We start from the raw sequence: 18,822 nt of genomic DNA, 5'->3' as shown, positions 1-18,822 counted from the left end.
CCAATGGGGGGGGGGGGTGAGGATCCATCCCCATCTCATCCTTCCCAACCCCCACTGCCTCAGGCAAAACTTCAGCAACCTCCAAACGTTTAAATTATTAACAAAAATAACCCAACAAAATTAACAAAAAACCCCCAAAATTGTGCGTTCAGGAGCTCTATTTCACAAAAAAAAAAAAAAAAAAATAGAAGGTTTTTAAACCCCCCCCTTCCCCCCCCCCCCCCCCCCCCCGACCCTGTCACAGCCACTGAGAGGGGGACAAACACCCCAAAGAGCGCTCCCGGTGCTTCCCGGCCCTGCGCCCCGACCCCGGTGTTCATCCCGTTTCCTAACTAAACAACAAGGCAGCAATTCCCAACGGGACGCGGCATTCCCCAGCACCGGCTCCCCGCTGAGTGTCCACAGTATCCCAAACACGGGCACCAAGGATGGGGCTGGGGTCCGTGAGCTGCCGTTGGGACCGGAGCAGCCGGGATTGGAGTTGGGGGGGGGGGGAGCCTCATCCGTCTGCGGCACAGGGAGATGAGTCCGAAGAACGCTTGTGAAACCCAAGGGAACAGAACCGGGATCCCGGAGGAACGGAGCCGTCCGTCAAACACGGCCGTGGGATGAGCCGGGGATGCCCGGAGCTACTTCCGACAGGTCCGGTGCGGCGTCTGCTTCTTCTGCACCTCCAATCGGCAGCGACTGCGCTCGTCCAGCCAGGGCAGCTCGAAGTTCCTATGGGAAGAGACAAAGCCATTCCGGTGCCTTCCCGGTGGGGAGCGGTACGAGCAGCCCCATTCCCTCTTGTTGCTGGGGACCACGGTACTCACTGTGGGGTCAGTTTTGGTAAGGGCCGGCCAAAGGCGACAACAGGCAGGTAAGGGGTGATGAGCAAGCTTTCCACTGTGGGAGAGAGATGGGAGCGTTAAGGACCCCCCTACCTATACCCTAATTCCTCTTCCTGCCTGCATCCCGCTGCCAAGCATACTCACCGTCATCTGGCTCAGGGAAAAATGAGGTAACTTCAGGTTCCGACTCCTGAATCCCTTTCCTTTTGTACATTCGGAGCTGCAGCCGCTGTAGAATTCTCTGTTCCCTGATCCGCTGGATGTCCCACCTGGAAAACAGGATGCCCCTGGGAAGCTCAGGGGGCTGCGGCAACTACCACATCCCTCCTCTGGCAGCATTCCTGGTTCCCATCCCCGCTGCAGCCCAGTCCTGCACCCCAAAGAGGATCTACTGTGCTGGAGACCCCCAGTCCTGCATCGCCCTCTTTGCTCCCACCTTTTCCTTCGTTTTTCATCCAGCTCCAGCTTCGCGTGCCGCTTGGAAAAGACGCTGTCGTCCAGGTTCTGTAACAACAGATGAGGATGAGCGCGGCCTCCCTGCACCGGATCCGTGTCCCACAGCCCTGGCACAACCTGAAGCCTCATTCTTCACCCTCACCCCATCCCAACAACTGCAGCCGGGGTTTATGCTGGATGAGATGCCACCAGCCCCAAAATGAACCCTGAGCTGCGCTCCTGGAACGGGAAGGCTCCAGGTACCGGAATGCCGTACGTACCTCCAGGATGTCTGAGGGGTTGGGGTCTCTCAGGGGCTCCACAACATGGTCCCTCCAAGATGGAACTGCAGGATGAGAGGCCAAGTGTTAGCTCCACACCGGCATCCCGACATTCCCATGCTCCAGCCTCATCCCACCGCCTCAGTGCTCCTTTCCAGCCCATCCATCCCTTGGAGGGCACGGCTTGGCCCCTCCCCAAAAGCCCATCCTGAGCCTGGCCAGGCAATGCCGCTGGTTGAGGGGTAGGGAGAGTTCATCACCATGCCCCCGGCCAAGCGCACGAGCAAACCTGAGCTGCTCCGAGAGGAGATGTGCCGGAGCGCTGCCCATCGCCGGGGATCACCACGCTGCAGGACCCAAGGAGACGGGCTGGGAAGGGGCGGCCAACAGGACAAGGCACCGGATTTGGGGGCAGCAGCCGACCCCATGCTATGCCACAGCGGCACAAACCAGAAACACGTTTCCCAACCACAAACGGGAAGTTGCTTCAGCCCTCGCTCAAACGGGTGCACCAGAGCAGAATGCGGCCGGCGGCCCGGCCCAGCGCGGTGCCTCGGTCTGGAGGAGCCCAGCACCGGAACCGGAGCTGATCCCCACTGCCACGGGAGGAACCAGCAGCACCACACACCCGGCTGCACCTCTCCCACTGCTATGTGGGGCTTCACCCTTTGCCAGCTTCAGGGTGAGGGTGCTGAGCCCCATTCCCCAGCACCCCGAGGCGGGTGAGCCCATGTCCGGCTGCCGGCTCTGCCCCAAGGCAAGGCACATGCCACGGTGCCGCTCTCCATCATCTCTCCATCATCTCTCCATTGCTTACTTGCCACAGTCTCCTCCTTCTTTGGGGAGGGCTCCCGCAACGGCAGCGGTGACGGCGGCGGCTGGTGCCAGCGGCACAAGTACATTTCCGTGGTGGAGAGATAGGGCAGGTCGTCTGCCTCGCTGCTGAAGAAGCTCTTCTCCTTGGGGTGGGCACCGGGGCCCTTGGGCAGGGACGAGGCTCGGAGCGGGGTCTCCAAGAGCGCCCTGGGTTTTTCCGGAGTCTCTTGGCTCCGCAGTTCCCGTTTACAAACAGTTTCGGACAAGGAGCCGCCCGATTCCTCCTTCCCCGGGGAGTGCTTTGGAGTTTTACTCTTCACTTTGGAGAACTCGGACACCAGTTTTTTAACGGGCGTCTTCCTCTCCGTGCTCCCAAACGTTGGCTTCCTGTGGGAGGAAGAAGAGCTGAGCCAGGCACATGGATCCTCACCCCGTGCTGGGGCTGCCAGGGCTGTGCACCGGGGCTGGCTGGAGGTGGGTTCCTCCACGTGAGAGGGGCTCCCCCGGCATTTTGGGGTCCCCCCACCCCAGGGTTTCATGAGGTTCCCTCCATCCGGTGCTCAATGGGATGCGCTCCCAGTACCGAGCGGCACTGGGATGAGCTGGTACCTTCACACCCTGGGGAGCACCAGCCCCACAGATGGAGGATGAAGCCACGGGGAAAGTCCCCAGCTTTTCCCTTCCAGAGCCACCCCCCCCGGCACCCTGTACCTTTTATGCCCCTTCCCGTTGCGGCCGTAGGGGAAGTGCTTGGGCTGAAGGGTCGGGGGGGGCTCCAGCAGGTCCTGGGGACACTCCAGGGGCAGCTTCTCGCACGCTTCTGCCTCCGGCTTCTCGTCCACCTCGAAGCCCTGGAAGATGCGGTGCTTCTCCCGCTCGCTGTCCTTCTTCACCAGCTGCACCCGCCTTTCCATGCGCTCGATGCGCGCAAGGAGCTGCAACACAGGCTGAGGGTGAACCCCCCATGCACCCCTGCTCCGCAGGCAGCTGCCTGCGCCGTGCCCTGCCTGCACATCCCTTTGGAAGCAAGGAAACCCCCTGGGGAAGAGCTGACCCTGCGGTGCTCTGGCGCAGGACCAGTGCCCATGCCGGCATTTACCTGGCGACTCCTTGGCAAGGCTTGGGGTGCAGGAGCCCCCCGACAGCGCTTGAGCCATCCCCGCTCGGGCTCAGCCGGCACCGCGGGCTTCCCGGGAATGCCACAGCTCACGCCGTGCAGGACAGGAGGCTGCCGCCAGCGCTGGGTGCTGCGGGCATCGCACCCCTGGACACTTCAGCTGCGATGCAGGCAGGGACCAAGATGTCCAAACAGCACAAAATGGCCACTGGCTTCTCCCCATTGGCACTGCCCATCCCCATGGATGCAGACCCCACGTTTTAAGGCATCTGGGGGTCTCGACATCTGCTGCACTCTCCCCAGGAGGGAAAGGGTGCTTTGTAATTGGATGTGGGCTTCGTTAGCACGCATTTGGGTGACACCCTAACCCAACCCTCCATACAGCAAAGCGCAGGCAGGGGGCCCCAGCACCCCCGGGAGATTTGGCTGTGGGGCAGGAGGAGCCTGGAGCACCCGGGATTTGCCAACCCCATGTCCCTGCGGCGGCTGCACCACGGTGAATCCCCACTGCAGGCTCCGGTGCCAGAGGACTCCGGTAGCACCACGTGGGGCAGCTTTTCCCTCCACAACCGGGGCCAGCGTGGTTTCCTGGCACATGGCATGTGGGGACGCAGCTGCACCATGGGGCGCGCTGCAGGCAGGGCATGTGGGGGGCAACATGCAGCATCTATAGGGTGATGCAGGCGTGGGTGCATGCAGTGGGGTGCGCGCAGCACACCCCACAGACTGTATCCCCACGTGAATAGGACAAAGCTGGCAGCACTGAGGGGTATGGGGGGTCCCACACGCCCATGTTGAGGGGCAGCCCCACTGCAGTGACCCACGCGTGGCCGTGACCGTGGGGACGCGGCCCCTTTAAGTTAACCTACGCGCGGGGAAAAAGGGTCCGCGGGCCCTTTAAGGCCCCCCCTCCCGCGGGCCCGCTGTCATGGCGACGGGCGGCGGCCCGTTAACCCCCGCCGGCCCGCCCCGCCCCGGCCCTTTGTGCCCCCGCCGGGCCCCCGCCCCCCGGCGGCCTTTGTCTGGGGGGGGGGGGGGGGGGGGCACCGACCCCGGGGGTACCGACCCCGCTGCGCTGCGGGGAGGGTTGAACCCATGGGGGAGGCATTAACACCCTGGGCGTCGTGGGGAGGAGACTGATGTGTGTTCCCCCCCCGCCCGGGTATTACTACACAAAGCGGGGGGGCATTAGGACCTAATGGGAGCCGTTAACCCTTGGGGTGCCACGGGGGTGGCAGCAGCCACAAGGAGGGCCATTAACCCCTGCAAGTGGGGGTCGTTAACCCCTTGGATGCCATAGGGGGGGCGATGACTCTTGCAAAGGGGGGCATTAACCCCAAGGAGGGCTGTTAACTCCTCATATACCATAGGGGGGGGGGATTAACCCCAATGGGGGGTGTTAACCCCAGGTGTGCCACAAGGGGGTGATGTTAACCCCAAAGGGGGGGCATTAAGGCCTGCTAAGAGGGTCGTTAACCCCTGGGGTGCCACGAGGGGCAATGAGGGGGCTTAACCCATGCAAGAGGGGAGGGCATTAACCCCAAGGGGGGGGTGTTAACCCCCGGGGTGCCAAGAAGAGGGCATTAACCCCATAACGGGGGCATTACCGCCTGCAACGGGGGGTGTTAACCCCTGGTGTACCACGGGGGGGGCACCCCGGGTATTGGGGGGGGGGGGCATTAACCGTGAAAAGGTGACACCGAGGATGGGGGGGGTTAACCCGCGCTGTGCCGCGTTCCCCCTCGTGTCCCCCCCCCGCACCCCCCGTACCGTGTCCCGCTCGGCCTTGAGCTCCTCGATCTGCCGCTCCTTGGCCTGCAGCTGCTGCTGCTGCTGCTCGATGAGGTCCAGCTGCAGCAGCAGGATCTGCCGCAGACATGCCGCCTGCCCCGGCGACCCGCCGCCGGCCCCCATCGCTCCTCGCCGCGCTCCGCTCTTCCACTTGCCCTCGGCGGGCGGCGGCGGCGGAGGCCCCGGTTCGACGGGCCCAGCTCCGGGCCCCGGCCCCGCCGCGCCCTCCCCGGCGCCGCGCCCGGGCAGCACGGCCTGGCAGCGCGGCCGGGCGCCCGCATCCCCCGCGGCGGCCTGCCTGCCACCGGCCAGCGGCACCGGCCCGGCCCAGCGCTGCTGCGGCTGCGGCTGCTGTTGCTCCGCCGCCGCCGCCACCACCACCCCGCCGCCGCGGCCCTTGTGTGCCCCCAGCGGCGGCGGCGGCGGCTCCCGGGGCCGGCGGGGCGGCAGGCGGTGCGGTGCGGAGCCCTCCTCCCACTCCTTCTCCTCCTCTTCCTCCTCCTCCTCCTCCTCCCGCCCCGCCCGGAAGGCGGTGGACCTCATGGCCGGGGCCCTCCGCTCCGCACCGCCCCGTTACCGCCCGCGGAGCCCACACCGGCTGCGTGGTGCTGGGGGTTGCGGCGGGGCCCCGGTGCCATCAGCGCCGCGCATCCCCCAGCCCGGCCGGGGGGACACGGGCAGACCCCGGAGCCCCCGCCCGCTGCGGGGCAGGGGAGGGGCCGAGCCGCGGAACCACTCCGGAGGGGAAAGGGGGGGGAAATGGAGGGTGCGGGGCCGGTACCGGGGTTGGGTCGGGGCCGCGGTGTGGCCCCCGGTTACCTTTAAACCGGGTGCGCATGCGCAAGGCCTGGACGGGGCGGGAGAGGGGAGTTGAACACACACCGGGAGCGGGGCCGGTTTCCGCGACCGGAATCCCCCCGGAGGGGGGGGACACCACACACACCCCCCCGCACACGGGCTCCCCCGCCCCGCTTCCCGTGCCGGGCCCTGCGGTGGGGCCCACACCGGGGATCCCGGACCGCAGTAACGGGGCGCGGCCGCCCGGTGGCTCCCGAGCGCGGCGGCTCCGCCCGGAGCGCGCCGGGTTCCGCGCCTGACTCCCCCCCCCCCCGCCCAACAACCGCAACCGGACCCGACCCGGGCCCACCGGGGGGGGCGGGGGCACGAGGCGCACTGTCGCGATACCCTCGTGGATGGGGGGGGGGGGGGGGGGGGGAAGAAAAGGGGGGTCCGCACCCCCCCGTGTGCGCGCACGGCCCCCGCGGCTGCACCCCTGCGTGTGTGCCGCGCTGCCGAGCCCGCAGCTCCTGGTGTGCGTGCGCGCACAGACACGCCCTGCAGCCCCGGCGCGCGCGCGCGTGCACGCGCACACACGTGTCCGTGTACGCGCGTGCACACGCACGCACGCACCCCCCTGCAGTGAGGGATCGCAGCCCCTGCTGCAGGCGCGCTGCCCGTACTGCAGCCCCAGCGCGAACACGTGTGCACACAAGCGCGTATCACACGTGTATGCACACGAACACGTATGCAAACACGCATGCACACTAACACACATGCACATAAACATGTATGCACACTAACACATGCACACTAACATGTATGCACACGCGTATACACACATGTATGCACACATGTATGCACACTAACGCATATGCGCACTAATGTATGCACACAAACACGTATGCACACTAACACATATGCACACAAACACATATGCACACATGTATGCACACTAATGCATATGCACCCTAACATATGCACACAAACAAGTATGCACACTAACACGTATGCACACTGACACGCATGCACACTGACACGCATGCACACTAACACATGCACACTAACACGTATGCACACTAACATGCATGCACACTAACACATGCACCCTAACACGTATGCACACTGACACGCATGCACACTGACACACATGCACACTAACACATGCACCCTAACACATATGCATACGAACATGTAGGCACACTAACATGCATGCACACTAACACATGCACCCTAACACGTATGCACACTAACACATGCACCCTAACACGTATGCACACTAACACATATGCACACTAATGCATATGCACACTAACGTATGCACACAAACAAGTATGCACACTAACGTATGCACTCAAACACGTATGCACACAAACACGTATGCACACTAACATGTATGCACACAAGTATGCACACTAACATGCATGCACACTAACGCACTCAAACATGTATGCACACAAACACGTATGCACACTAACACGTATGCACACACCCCCTCCCCGCAGCACACGCCGCACTGGGGACACGCAGGGGACACACCAGGCACGTGCCGGGGACGCGCGTCTCCACAGAGCCACATCCCCAGCAATGACAACATGGGGGGGGGGGTGTCCCCCTGCACCCATTCCCCCCCCCCCCGTGTGGGTCACAGCATCCCCCCTCTGCCACAGCGCCCGCACCCCACTGACCCCACCGCCGTGGGTCACGCCACCCCCCACCCCCCCCCGCGGTCAGCCGTGCCCTCCACACGCGTGGCGATGGCGATGGCGGCGGCGGCGGCGGCCCCGGGGGTTCCCGGTGCCCCGGTGCCCGCTGCGGCAGGCCCACGTGCCGCCGGGGCGCCCGCCCGCACATGGCTCTGCAGCACGGAGGCTGCTGGGGCTAAAAATGGAGCAGGGCTCACATGCCAGCGCCACGTGACGCCGCAGCCAGCTCCTGCCATGGAGAGGGCTCCCTGCACCCGAGGAGGAGGAGGAGGAGGAGGAAGAGGAGGACGGGAGCAGCCGCGCACAGGGGTTGGCAAAGACCCCACAACCAGGCCCAGTGCCCCGGAGCCCGCGGCCGCTGTTGTGTCCTGTGGGGCTTGGGCTGCCCCACATCATTCCCCCCCCCCCGGATGTGTTTTGGGAAGGTCACGTATGGGGCCGTGGGAAAGGGAAGGGGGTTCCCCATCCTGAGTGCACATGGGGGGGGGGGGGGCGGGGGGGGGAGGGGGGGGTCCGGTCCTGCTCTCCCATCAGGAGTCCGGGGCTGTGGGTGCAAACATCAGTGGGTGAGATTTGGGGGGGGGGGGGGCACAGGGGTCCTCACACCCCACCCTGGCTGCTCCCCATAGGAGGGGCTTCCTGGGGCACCCCATATGATGAACACACTGAGATATACCCCCCCCCCCGGGGTCCCTGCACCCCTTCTGCACCCTCATAGCAGCATCCCACTGATCTATGGGTCCTGCACCCCCAAACCTTGCACCCCACCCCGTGGTCCCTGCACCCTGTACACATCCCCGGGGTCCTGCACCCCCCCGGGGTCCCTGCACCCCTTCTGCACCCTCATAGCAGCATCCCACTGATCTATGGGTCTTGCACCCCCAAACCTTGCATACCCCCCCCCGGGGTCCCTGCACCCCCAAACCCTGCACCCTGTACACGCCCCCGGGGTCCTGCACCCCTCTGGGGTCCCTGCACCCCCTGACCCCCCCTAGGCACCTTACATCCCTCCCTGGATCCCTGTGTCCATGCACCCTCTTGGGGTACATTCACCCCCAAATCCTTCCCCTCCACTGATCTCTGCACCCCCAAATCCTGACCCCCCCAAACCTACATCCCCTGGGGTCTCTGCTCCCCACCCAGCCCAGGTCTGCCCCGTCCCACGCTGCCGGGATGCTGTGGGGTGCCCCGGTTGCTGCGGGGTGCCCCCACCCAGGCCTTGTTTACCTGATGTTTTTCCCTTTCCGCAGGGAGGGGAAAGGCGAGTCCTGGCAGCACAGAGCTGCCGGCCTCAGCCAAGAGCCGTGGGGCTGAGCCAGGGCTGATCCTGCCTCTTCGGCCATGGTTCTGCTGCCGCACAGCAGGAAAACCCCCCCAAAACCCCAAGGAGCACCCAGCACCCACAGCAGCACTGAGAGGCTCCAGCCTTCCCCCCCGCTGCCATCACTGGGATCCCATGGGGAGGAAAGGCACGTTGGGGGGGGGGGGGCAGCACCCCATAAACAGGGTGAGACCCAGGACCTCTGATTGTCCCCTACCTATAGCTGGGGAAACTGAGGCACGATGCGGCACGGGGACCCCACGATGCCCTCAACCCCATAGGGATGCTGCAGCCCCACAGTAGGTTTGGAGGGTGTCCAAGCACCAGAGGAAGGGGAAACCTGAGTGGGGTCTGTGCCCCATAGACCCCAGTGCCAACCAGTCGGGGTGACGGGGGGTGACAGGCAGGAACAACCCCTGTCCGGGGCCGTGACCCCCCCCCCCCTTTTCCTGGAAAAGGTACAACAAGGTAAACAACCCGGGGTAAAAATAAATCCCTGCACAGGCGCTGGCGGGCGAGCACCGCGGCCGTCACGTGGCACCGCCGCACGGCACCGCCGGGCACCGAGAGCCGTCCTCCGGCCACCCCCTTGTCCCCCCGGAGCAGAGGGGTGCAGCCGGGGGTACCGCATGCACCGGGTCAGAGGGACCAGCGCTGGTGGCAGGGGCTGCGGTGACACGTGTGTGGCCCCCGGTCACTCCAGCCTGCGCTCACCTGGTGCCTGAGCATGGCGGCACGTGGTGACCTTGGAGCTGGTTGGCGTGGCCCGTTTGCACAATGGATGCGTTGGCTCTGGCAATGCCGTGAGGGGGTGAATGGGGTGACCCCAGTGATGCGGTCCCAGAGTTTGGGGGGAGCTCCCCAAAAGGGCCATAGGGCTGCTGAGGGGTCGGTGCAGCACCCACCGTCACTGTGGCTTTGGTGGCCCCCTTAGCCCCATCCTGCTGTTGGGGTGTCCCGGCTGCACCCAGCCTGGGGACCCCTGCGCCCAGCACCCTCACACCAACCCACTGTGCCCCACAGCCAGAGCCCTCAGTGGAATGGCTCAGTGGAACCCCACGGTGAGCACCAAGGGGTTCATCTCATCCCTCCCAGCCCCGCTGCCCTCCCGCAATCCCTGGGGAAGCCGGATAGCCCGGTCCGGCCGAGCATCCCGGTGCGCTCCGTGCGCCGTGTGTGGGGTTGTTTTCCCGAGCAGGATGAGCGGCTGAGTCACGGCTGATTGCTGCGGCTGGGAACGTGCCGGGAGGGAACGAGGCACCGGGAGAGGCTGTGGCATCTGCACCATCGGGGCAGTCCTGGCACGGCTGCAGCGAACAGGGATGGGGAGTGAGGGTCCCCCCATGCCAGGGCCAGTGTCCCCCCCGTATCCCCCTGTCCCCGTGCCAGCCTGGCACCGCACATCCTGCTGGGAACCAGCCGGAGGGGCTGGCACAGTGCAACCAGACGGTGACTCAGGGTGAGGGCACTTCGGGTGTCCCCATCACCCCCCCCCCCCGAGCCAGGAGCAGCCCCGGTACCCAGTGAAGGTCCCTGGGGAGCCCCCAGCGAAGGAACAGCCCCGTGCACCCAAAAGGGCTGGTGCCAGGGGCAACTCGGGGTGCATAGCTCTGATGTCCAACCCCCGGGCACCCCACAGCTCCCAGCATGGCCAGGGCACCCAAGGCCTCCCCTCCCATGGGATTATCTCCGAGGATTTCCTGGCGCTGGCACATCTGTGGCTCTGCACCATCTCTGCCTGGCTGGGGGCCAGGGCAGCACCCAGCACGTGGCACCCAGGAGGGTGCTGGCACCCCCAAAACCCACCCCAACCTCGGGGCTATGAGCATCCATGGGGACCCTGGAGCCATAACCCAGATCCGCTCAGCAGCTCAGCCCTGGCAGCACGGAGCTGGGCACTGCACAGCACCGCAGCCCCTGGAGCTGGGCCAGGCTGGGCCACGGCTGCCAAGCACGTGCCACACCGGGCACCCGCTGCTGCATCGCCCCGGTGGCCTCGGGGACGGGCTGGGCATGGGCAGGGGGTGCAGCAGGAGGCTGAGCTGGGCCATGGGGCAGGGGTCCTGAGGTGCCAGTGCCACACTGTGCCTGGGTGTCCCCCGTGCAGGAAATGGTGCCATGTGTGTGTGTGTGGGGTGTGTGATAGGGGTACCCGGGTGTCCCCAGCACAGGGAACGGTGCCACGCAGAGGATGACTGCGGCACCTGGGTGTTCCGAGTGCAAGGACCATGATGTGCTGGAGGATATCGATGTCCCCAGGGGATGCTGCTATGCGGGGGACCAGGGGTGCCAGTGCTGTGCCAGGGTGTCCCCAGTGCAGAGTGACAGGGGTGTTTGTGTGTCCCTGTGCAGGGGACAGTGCCTTGCAAGTCACCAGGGGTGCCAGTGCCATGCTTGGGTGTCCCCAGCGCAGATACTGCACTGAGCAGTGTGACGGGGTACCCGGGTGTCCCCATGCAGGGGGGACATTGCCACACTCGGGTGTCCCTGCTGCAGGGGGACAGGGGCCGGTCCCGGTGCCGGTGCCCGTGGGTGGGATGCAGGATGCGGGATGTGGGATGCGGGATGCAGGATGCGGGATGTGGGATGCAGGATACAGGATACAGGATGCGGGATATGGGATGCGGGATGCGGGATACGGGATGCGGGATGCAGGATACAGGATGCGGGATATGGGATGCGGGATGCGGGATGCGGGGGGGTGGCCCCGGGGCGGGGGTCCCGGTCGCTCCCGGTGTCCCCGGTGGCAGCGCGGGTCCGGGGCCGCCGGCGGAAAGTGTGTCACTGGGGCACGAGGCTCTCCCCGGGAATCACATGGGGGAGGCGGCGGCGCCGCGTGCGGCCCAGTGCGCAGCCGCGGCCGGTGCCGGGCGGGCGGCGGGGCGGGCGGCGGGCGCACAACAGCCCCGGCCGGGCGGCGGCGCGGCACGGCTCGGCGCGGCTCCCCTGCACCCGGCCCCTTCGGAGGCTCGGCGGAGCCGGGGTACCCCGATCCCGGCCGCAGGATGGCCGCTCCCGAGGCCGGCAGCACAGGTCAGTGCCGCACCGGAGCCCCCGGACCGTGCGGGCACCGCAGTCGGGGGTCAGCGCAGCCCGGGGGGGGGGGGGGGACACGGGACTGCGCGCTCAGAGTGCGATCCGGACACCGGGGGAGGATGAGGGTCCTGCAGACCCGACCGCGCACCGGGGCTGTGCATCCCGGAACGGGGCTCCTTCCTAGCGGGCACCGGGGGGTCCCGCATCGCGGGGTCCCGCATTCTCGGGCAGAGTCCGAGAGGGAAGGATGGGAGCTGTCACCGGGGATCCTGCACACGGGGGTGACCGGGACACCGGCACCGCAGCGCTCCGCTTATCGCGGCGGGGGGGGAAACCGGGACCGGGGGAATCCCGACCGCGGAGATAGGACTGGGATGGGCGCATCGGGAGCGGCATCGGGGAGTTGCGGTGCGGGGCACCCGGGGACGAGCACCGGGAAGGGGCGGGGAAATAACGGGGGGGGGGGGGGAACGGAGGCGGTGCCCCCCCCCCCCCGGCACGTGTCCCCCTCCCCGCCGCTGCCACGTGCGGAGTTTGTTTTCCCCGCAGCCCCTCCCCTCCCTCCCGCCCATTGGTCATCTGCATTAGTGACGTCATCGTGACCTCACACACGCCCCCACTCCCCCCCCCCCCCCGAAAAGGCGGGGACGCCGCGTTCTGTTTATATCCAAGGGGGGGGGTGGGGGGGGGTGTCTGTTTTGGGGGGGGGGTTGAAGGTAGAAGGGTGGAGGGGGGGTACGATAAAAGGGAGGGGCTTCGTAACGGGCCAATAGGAAGTGGGAGAGTGGGCGGGACAAAGCCTGAAGTGGGCGTGGCCTAGGGGGGGGCCACGTGCGGCGCGAGCACGTGGCGCGGCGGCGTGAGGCCGCCTGAGCTTGGACGGCGGTGGGGGGGGGCACTGGAGCGGTTGGTTTAGACGGGGGGTCCCGGTGTGATGGGTTCGGGAATGGCTGCAGTGTCCCAGTACAGCCCGTCCAGGGATCCCCCCACCCCGAAGCGTCCTGAGAGGGGAGGTCCCAAGGCTTCAGGATGGGGGAATCCCCCCATTATTTTGATGTCCCAGCAGCCCCAAGGCCACTGGGGACCCAATTCGGTGACCCCCTTTGGAGGAGGATTGCTGGGGGGGGGCGAGGTGGGGCAGTAGCATGATGGCTCCAGCAGCAACTGTGTGAGACAGGAGACACATGGTCCTGGTGATCCCATGTGTACCCGATGTCACCCTCCACATGTCCCGGCTCTGAGCTATGTCCTGGCGTTGCTGCATGGGATTTGGGGGGGGGGGGGGTGTCTGTGACACAGGGATGGCTGTGAGCCCCCCATCTTTATGGTGTGTGTGGGTCTGTGACACAGGGATGGCTGTGAGCCCCCCATCTTTATGGTGTGTGTGGGTCTGTGACACAGGGATGGCTGTGAGCCCCCCATCTTTATGGTGTGTGTGGGTCTGTGACACAGGGATGGCTGTGAGCCCCCCATCTTTATGGTGTGTGTGGGTCTGTGACACAGGGATGGCTGTGAGCCCCCCATCTTTATGGTGTATGTGGGTCTGTGACATAGGGGTGACTGTGATCCCCCCATCTTTGTGGGGTTCTCCCCCTGCGGAACCATTTACTGCACCCCATAAGCGAGGGGGCTGTGCTGAGCTCCCCCGTGGTGCCATATGTGGCTGGTGGGTGCAACTGTCGTGACATCCCGGTTACGCCTCCAGAGCATTCCCTGCCCATGTTCCTCCCATGGGTGCTCCCAGGGCTCCGTGCCCGTGTCCCCATCCGACACGTTCCCGGCGAACCCGGCTGTCCCCGTTCCACGTGGAGCCGGCGCCCGTGTGGCCGCCGCCGGGCGCGGTGCCTGACTCAGGGTGCGTGGCACACGTGCGGCCGCGGCGCAGCGGGATCCCCGTGGCTCCGGGATGCATCCGGGGCGCTTCCCCTGCGCTCACCCTGCCCAAGGGCTGGCAGCGCGGCTCCGGCTGAGCCCGGCGCAGCTCGGTGCATGGGTGGCTCCGCTCTGCAGGCGGTGTCATCAGCTACGTGGGCTCCAGCTGCGCTTCGCCCAACCGCACCAGCCCCGTCTCGCTCTGCAGCGACAGCTCCAACGGCAGCTCCCAATCCGGCTCCCAGCCCTTCCCTACCTACTTCCCCCCGTCACCCACCGGATCCCTTCAGGATTCCCGTGCCTACGGCGGGGGCTCGTTGGGCACCCATGAGGATGGCTCCCCTTCCTCCTCCTCCTCCTCCTCCTACGGCTCCTCGGTGAACTTCCCCGGGGTGCAGCCGCAGGTCGCTGTGGATGAGCGGCGCCGCAGCTCGCCCAGCAAAGCCGGCAGCACCGTCACCAGTGAGTGGGGCACACCGGGGAGGGGGGGGGGGTACGGGGGTACCCCCCGGACCCTGCTCACCCCTGTCCCCCTGCAGAGCTGAACGGGATGGTGCTGCTCTGCAAGGTCTGCGGGGACGTCGCCTCTGGCTTCCACTACGGCGTCCACGCTTGCGAGGGCTGCAAGGTACCGGCATGGGACCGGCGTGATGGGGAGCCCCTGCGGTGTTCCGGGGGGCCCTGGGTGACCCCCTCCCTGCCCCACAGGGCTTCTTCCGCCGCAGCATCCAACAGAACATCCAGTACAAGAAGTGCCTCAAGAATGAGAACTGCTCCATCGTCCGCATCAACCGCAACCGCTGCCAGCAGTGCCGCTTCAAGAAGTGCCTGCTGGTTGGCATGTCCCGTGATGGTGAGCTCAGCACCCCCAAAACTCCCCCCAGAACCGGGCACCCCCTGTTCAGTGCTGTACAACCCCTCTGGGGGTGGGACCCCCTGTGCTGCATGTCCCCTCCAGCGATGGGTCCCCCCATTTTCAGGGCTTCTTGCCCCTCCAGGAATGGGTACCCCCATGCTTGGGGCTGTATGTCCCCCTCTTGGGATGGGTCCTCCTGTTCTCAAGGCTCTACATCCCCACCAAGCCAGTGCATAGCGAAGCAACCACATCCCCCAGACCCCCATCACACATTACTGGGGGGGGGGGGGGGCTGTTGGTGCACCCCATCTACCCACTAACACCAGTGTGTGTGTCCCCCCCGCAGCGGTGCGCTTCGGGCGCATCCCCAAGCGGGAGAAGCAGCGGATGCTGGCGGAGATGCAGAGCGCCATGAGCAGCATGGGCAGCGTCCCACCGGCCATGCCCGCCCCGGCCGAGGGTCCAGCCCCGGGTGGGGGCCGCCCGCTGCCTCCCGGGCCCCCCCCCACCGCTCGTCCCGCCCCCCCCCCCCCGCCGCCTGCTTCTCCCAGTTCCCGCAGCAGCTGACCCCCCCCCGCTCGCCCAGCCCCGGGGGGGCCACCGAGGACGTCATCGCCCAAGTGGCCAAGGCGCACAAGGAGATCTTCATCTACGCTCACGACAAGCTGGGACCCCCCCCCCCCCGCCTGCGACAGCAGCCTCCTGCGCTGGGACGCCCCCCCCGCCTGGACCCCCGGCCCCCCCGAGCCCCGGCTCTGCCCCCCCGCGTACCCCGAGCCCCCGGCGCGGGGCTGCCCGTGGCCCCGCGGCACCAAGGACGTTCTGCCGGTGAGCGCACGGGGGGGGGGGGTCCCGTTGCCCCGCCATGGGTATCCCGAGCCGTTCACTGCGGAGGGCTGAGCCGTGCCGTCACCCGCAGGCCTGCCCCATGAACAGCCACCGGCCCGGCCGCAGCGGGCGCTCGGTGCAGGAGATCTGGGAGGATTTCTCCCTCAGCTTCACTCCCGCTGTCCGTGAGGTGGTTGAGTTTGCCAAGCACATTCCCGGCTTCCAGGCCCTGTCCCAGCACGACCAGGTCACCCTGCTCAAGGCTGGCACCTTCGAGGTACGTTCCCGGATCAGCGAGGGTTTGGGGTGCTGCACCGTGCCCCATGGCCCCCACACAAAGTCTCATGGCACTGCGTGGCACGCACTGCACGCCCCATGGGTCAGCATGGAATGATACGGCGTTTCATGGCACCCTATGGAGCAGCACAGTGCCACTGCAGCATGGGCACTATGTCCCATGGTGCCCCACAGCATGGCACGGAGCCCCATGGCACTGTATGGTAACCCACGGCATTGCATAATGCCCATGGACTAGCATGGAGCCCCATGGCACAGAGCCACAGCATGGAGCATAGCACTATGTATACTGTGGTCCATGGCATCACATGGTGCTCCATGGCATGGAGCCATGGCACAGAGCATGGCACTGTATGGTGGTCCATGGCATCACATTGTGACCCATGGCATGGAGCCATAGCACAGAGCATGGCACTGTATGGTGGTCCATGGCATCACATTGTGACCCATGGCATGGAGCCATGGCACAGAGCATGGCACTGTACGGTGGTCCATGGCATCACATTGTGACCCATGGCATGGAGCCATAGCACAGAGCATGGCATTGCATGGTGGTTCATGGCAGGGAGCTGTGGCACAGAGCATGGCAGTGTATGGTGTTCCATGGCCCAGAGCCGTGGCAGAGCATGGCACTGCAAGGTGGTTCATGGCAGGGAGCTGTGGCACAGAGCGTGGCAGCGTATGGTGTTCCATGCCATCACATGGTGCTCCATGGCCCAGAGCCGTGGCAGAGCATGGCGCCGTACGGTGGTCCACAGCATCCCAACGGAGCCCGCAGCGCGGCCGGACGCCTGGCGCGGTGCCGCTGACGCCGCGTGTGCCGCAGGTGCTGATGGTTCGCTTCGCCTCGCTGTTCGACGTGAAGGAGCAGACGGTGACGTTCATGAGCCGGACGAAGTACAGCCTGGAGGAGCTGTGGGGCATGGGCATGGGCGACCTGCTCAGCTCCATGTTCGAGTTCAGCGAGAAGCTCAGCGCCCTCGACCTCACCGACGAGGAGCTGGGGCTCTTCACCGCCGTCGTCCTGGTCTCGGCAGGTTGGGACTTGCAGCGATGCGCGGCGGGGTGGGAGCTTGAGGGGGGGGGGGTGCGTGTGTGTGCGGCACCATCCACATACGGCCCCCCCCGCCGCCGCAGACCGCTCGGGGATGGAGGACACGGCGTCGGTGGAGCAGCTACAGGAGACCCTGATCCGTGCCCTGCGCGCGCTGGTGCTGAAGACGCACCCGGCCGAGACGTCCCGGTTCACCAAACTGCTGCTGAAGCTGCCGGACCTGCGCACCCTCAACAACCTCCACTCCGAGAAGCTGCTCTCCTTCCGCATCGATGCCCAGTAGGGCCCCCATGGACCCCCCCCACCCCGGCCCCGGGCACCCACCACCCTGTACATAGCACCGCGGGGTTTGGGGTAAGGCAGCACCAACCCCATGGCACCCACCGGACTCCCAAAGGGTGGGCACTGGGATGCCAGGACCCCCCTGTTCCCCCAACGGTGGGCATCAGCCCTACAGCAACGCTGGCAGCGCTGGTGGGGGGGGTGTGTGGGGGTTCCCCATCCTGGTCCCCCCACTCCGGCAGGCAGCGGTGGGAAGCAGAGGCCGGATCCAACCAAGCTCTATGGGTGGGTTTGGTTGGGTTTGGTTTGGTTTCTGGTGTTTTTGGTTTTTTTTTGTTTTCATCATATATTTATTACATAAATATATAGTAAAATAGACCAGCAACAATTACCATAAAAATATCTTTCTTTAAAATCCTGACCAAAACACAAAAGGGTTTAAAATCGCACGTCACAGACTGTGATTGTCACGGAGCTCAGCGTGTGTGTCCCCCTTCCCCCCACCCCCCACCCCCAACACCCCCACACCCCCTCCCAACCCTCCCCATCCCGCGCCCTACATTCAGCGACGCCGGCCGCGGCCCCCGCCGCCACCATGCATAGTAGGGGGACCCCGCGCCGGGCCATGCCGCACCGGGTGGGCTCGACACGGCCTCAAGCAGGGGCAGCTCCGGGAGCCATGAGGTATGTGCTTGGGGGGGGGACGGGGGGGGACACGACAAGGGGGATGACCCAGGGGAGGTGGTGGGATGGGGGGGCACCGGTCCTACCCCCCCCCCCACCCCAGGCGAAGCCGGGGCCGATGCTGGACGTGCGATGGCGACGCGAGACGGGGACGGGAGGTTGCGGCCCGGGGCGAGTGCGAGGGAGGGCGGGGGGTGCTGGCCAGGATGAGCCCCCCCAGGGCATCGTGCTGCTGCCCCGGGGGGACCCCAACACCCACTGCAAGGTGGAGGGGAGGGGGGGGCACGGCTGCTGCTTCAGACACATCCCACAACAGCTCTGGCTTGGCGGTGAGCGCGGCAGCGCACAGCATCACACACACTGTGCACGGGAATACACGGGTATTGCATGGCACCGGCACCGCGTGGCCACTGCGCCGGCGCTACACCAACATGCATGGGCACTGCACCGGCACTGTATGGGCACTACACCAGCACTGCATGGACACTGTCAACAGCATGCATGGGCACTGCACCGGCACCGGATGGCCACTGCACCAGCACTACACCAGCATACATGGACACTGCATCGCCACTGCCACCAGCGTGGCTTGGCCACTGCACCGGCACCGCATGGCACAGCAAGGGCATTGCACGAGCATTGCTCCAGCATGCACGGCCCTCGCGCCGGCACCGCACACGTGGGCACTGCCCCGGTGCCGCAGCCCGAAGGCACGTGTTAACGCCGGTGCGCACACGGAGCAGGGCTGAGCGTGACCACGGGCACCGGTGCTGCCGGGAGGGGGGGGGAACCCCTAAACCCTGCGCTCCCCCCCACATTAGTGTCCACCAGCACCG

The 18,822-nt window shown here is 66.1% G+C and overlaps 2 protein-coding genes across 3 annotated transcripts; one reads left to right on the top strand and one right to left on the bottom strand.

Annotated features, from left to right (window-relative positions):
• Positions 1–233: 233 nt before the first annotated feature.
• Positions 234–6,371, bottom strand: MSL1 (MSL complex subunit 1). Of its 2 annotated transcripts, none has more exons than XM_065699238.1 (8): positions 5,253–6,371; positions 3,077–3,300; positions 2,367–2,752; positions 1,550–1,614; positions 1,270–1,337; positions 978–1,102; positions 816–888; positions 234–720 (listed from the first exon to the last, which is right to left on the bottom strand). In XM_065699238.1, exons 1-8 carry the CDS (start codon positions 5,814–5,816, stop codon positions 630–632), a joined length of 1,596 nt encoding a protein of 531 aa, XP_065555310.1. In that variant the 5' UTR covers positions 5,817–6,371; the 3' UTR covers positions 234–629. The 2 variants fall into 2 exon arrangements, with proteins under 2 accessions (XP_065555310.1, XP_065555311.1); XM_065699239.1 differs by lacking the exon at positions 5,253–6,371 and adding an exon at positions 3,465–3,548.
• A 5,580-nt stretch (positions 6,372–11,951) lies between these two features.
• On the top strand, positions 11,952–17,702 carry NR1D1 (nuclear receptor subfamily 1 group D member 1). Its single transcript, XM_065699436.1, is given in 9 exon segments — positions 11,952–12,110; positions 14,124–14,447; positions 14,525–14,613; positions 14,694–14,838; positions 15,188–15,369; positions 15,372–15,530; positions 15,533–15,946; positions 16,793–17,003; positions 17,104–17,702. Coding segments are annotated over 9 exon segments (1,752 nt in total). The 5' UTR covers positions 11,952–12,082; the 3' UTR covers positions 17,304–17,702.
• Positions 17,703–18,822: the final 1,120 nt, after the last annotated feature.

Source organism: Lathamus discolor, chromosome 20, assembly GCF_037157495.1.
Source record: "Lathamus discolor isolate bLatDis1 chromosome 20, bLatDis1.hap1, whole genome shotgun sequence".
In the NCBI taxonomy this organism is placed as follows: domain Eukaryota; kingdom Metazoa; phylum Chordata; class Aves; order Psittaciformes; family Psittacidae; genus Lathamus; species Lathamus discolor.
Note: the sequence above shows the minus strand (reverse complement) of the source record. Positions and strands in the feature narration are given on the sequence as shown.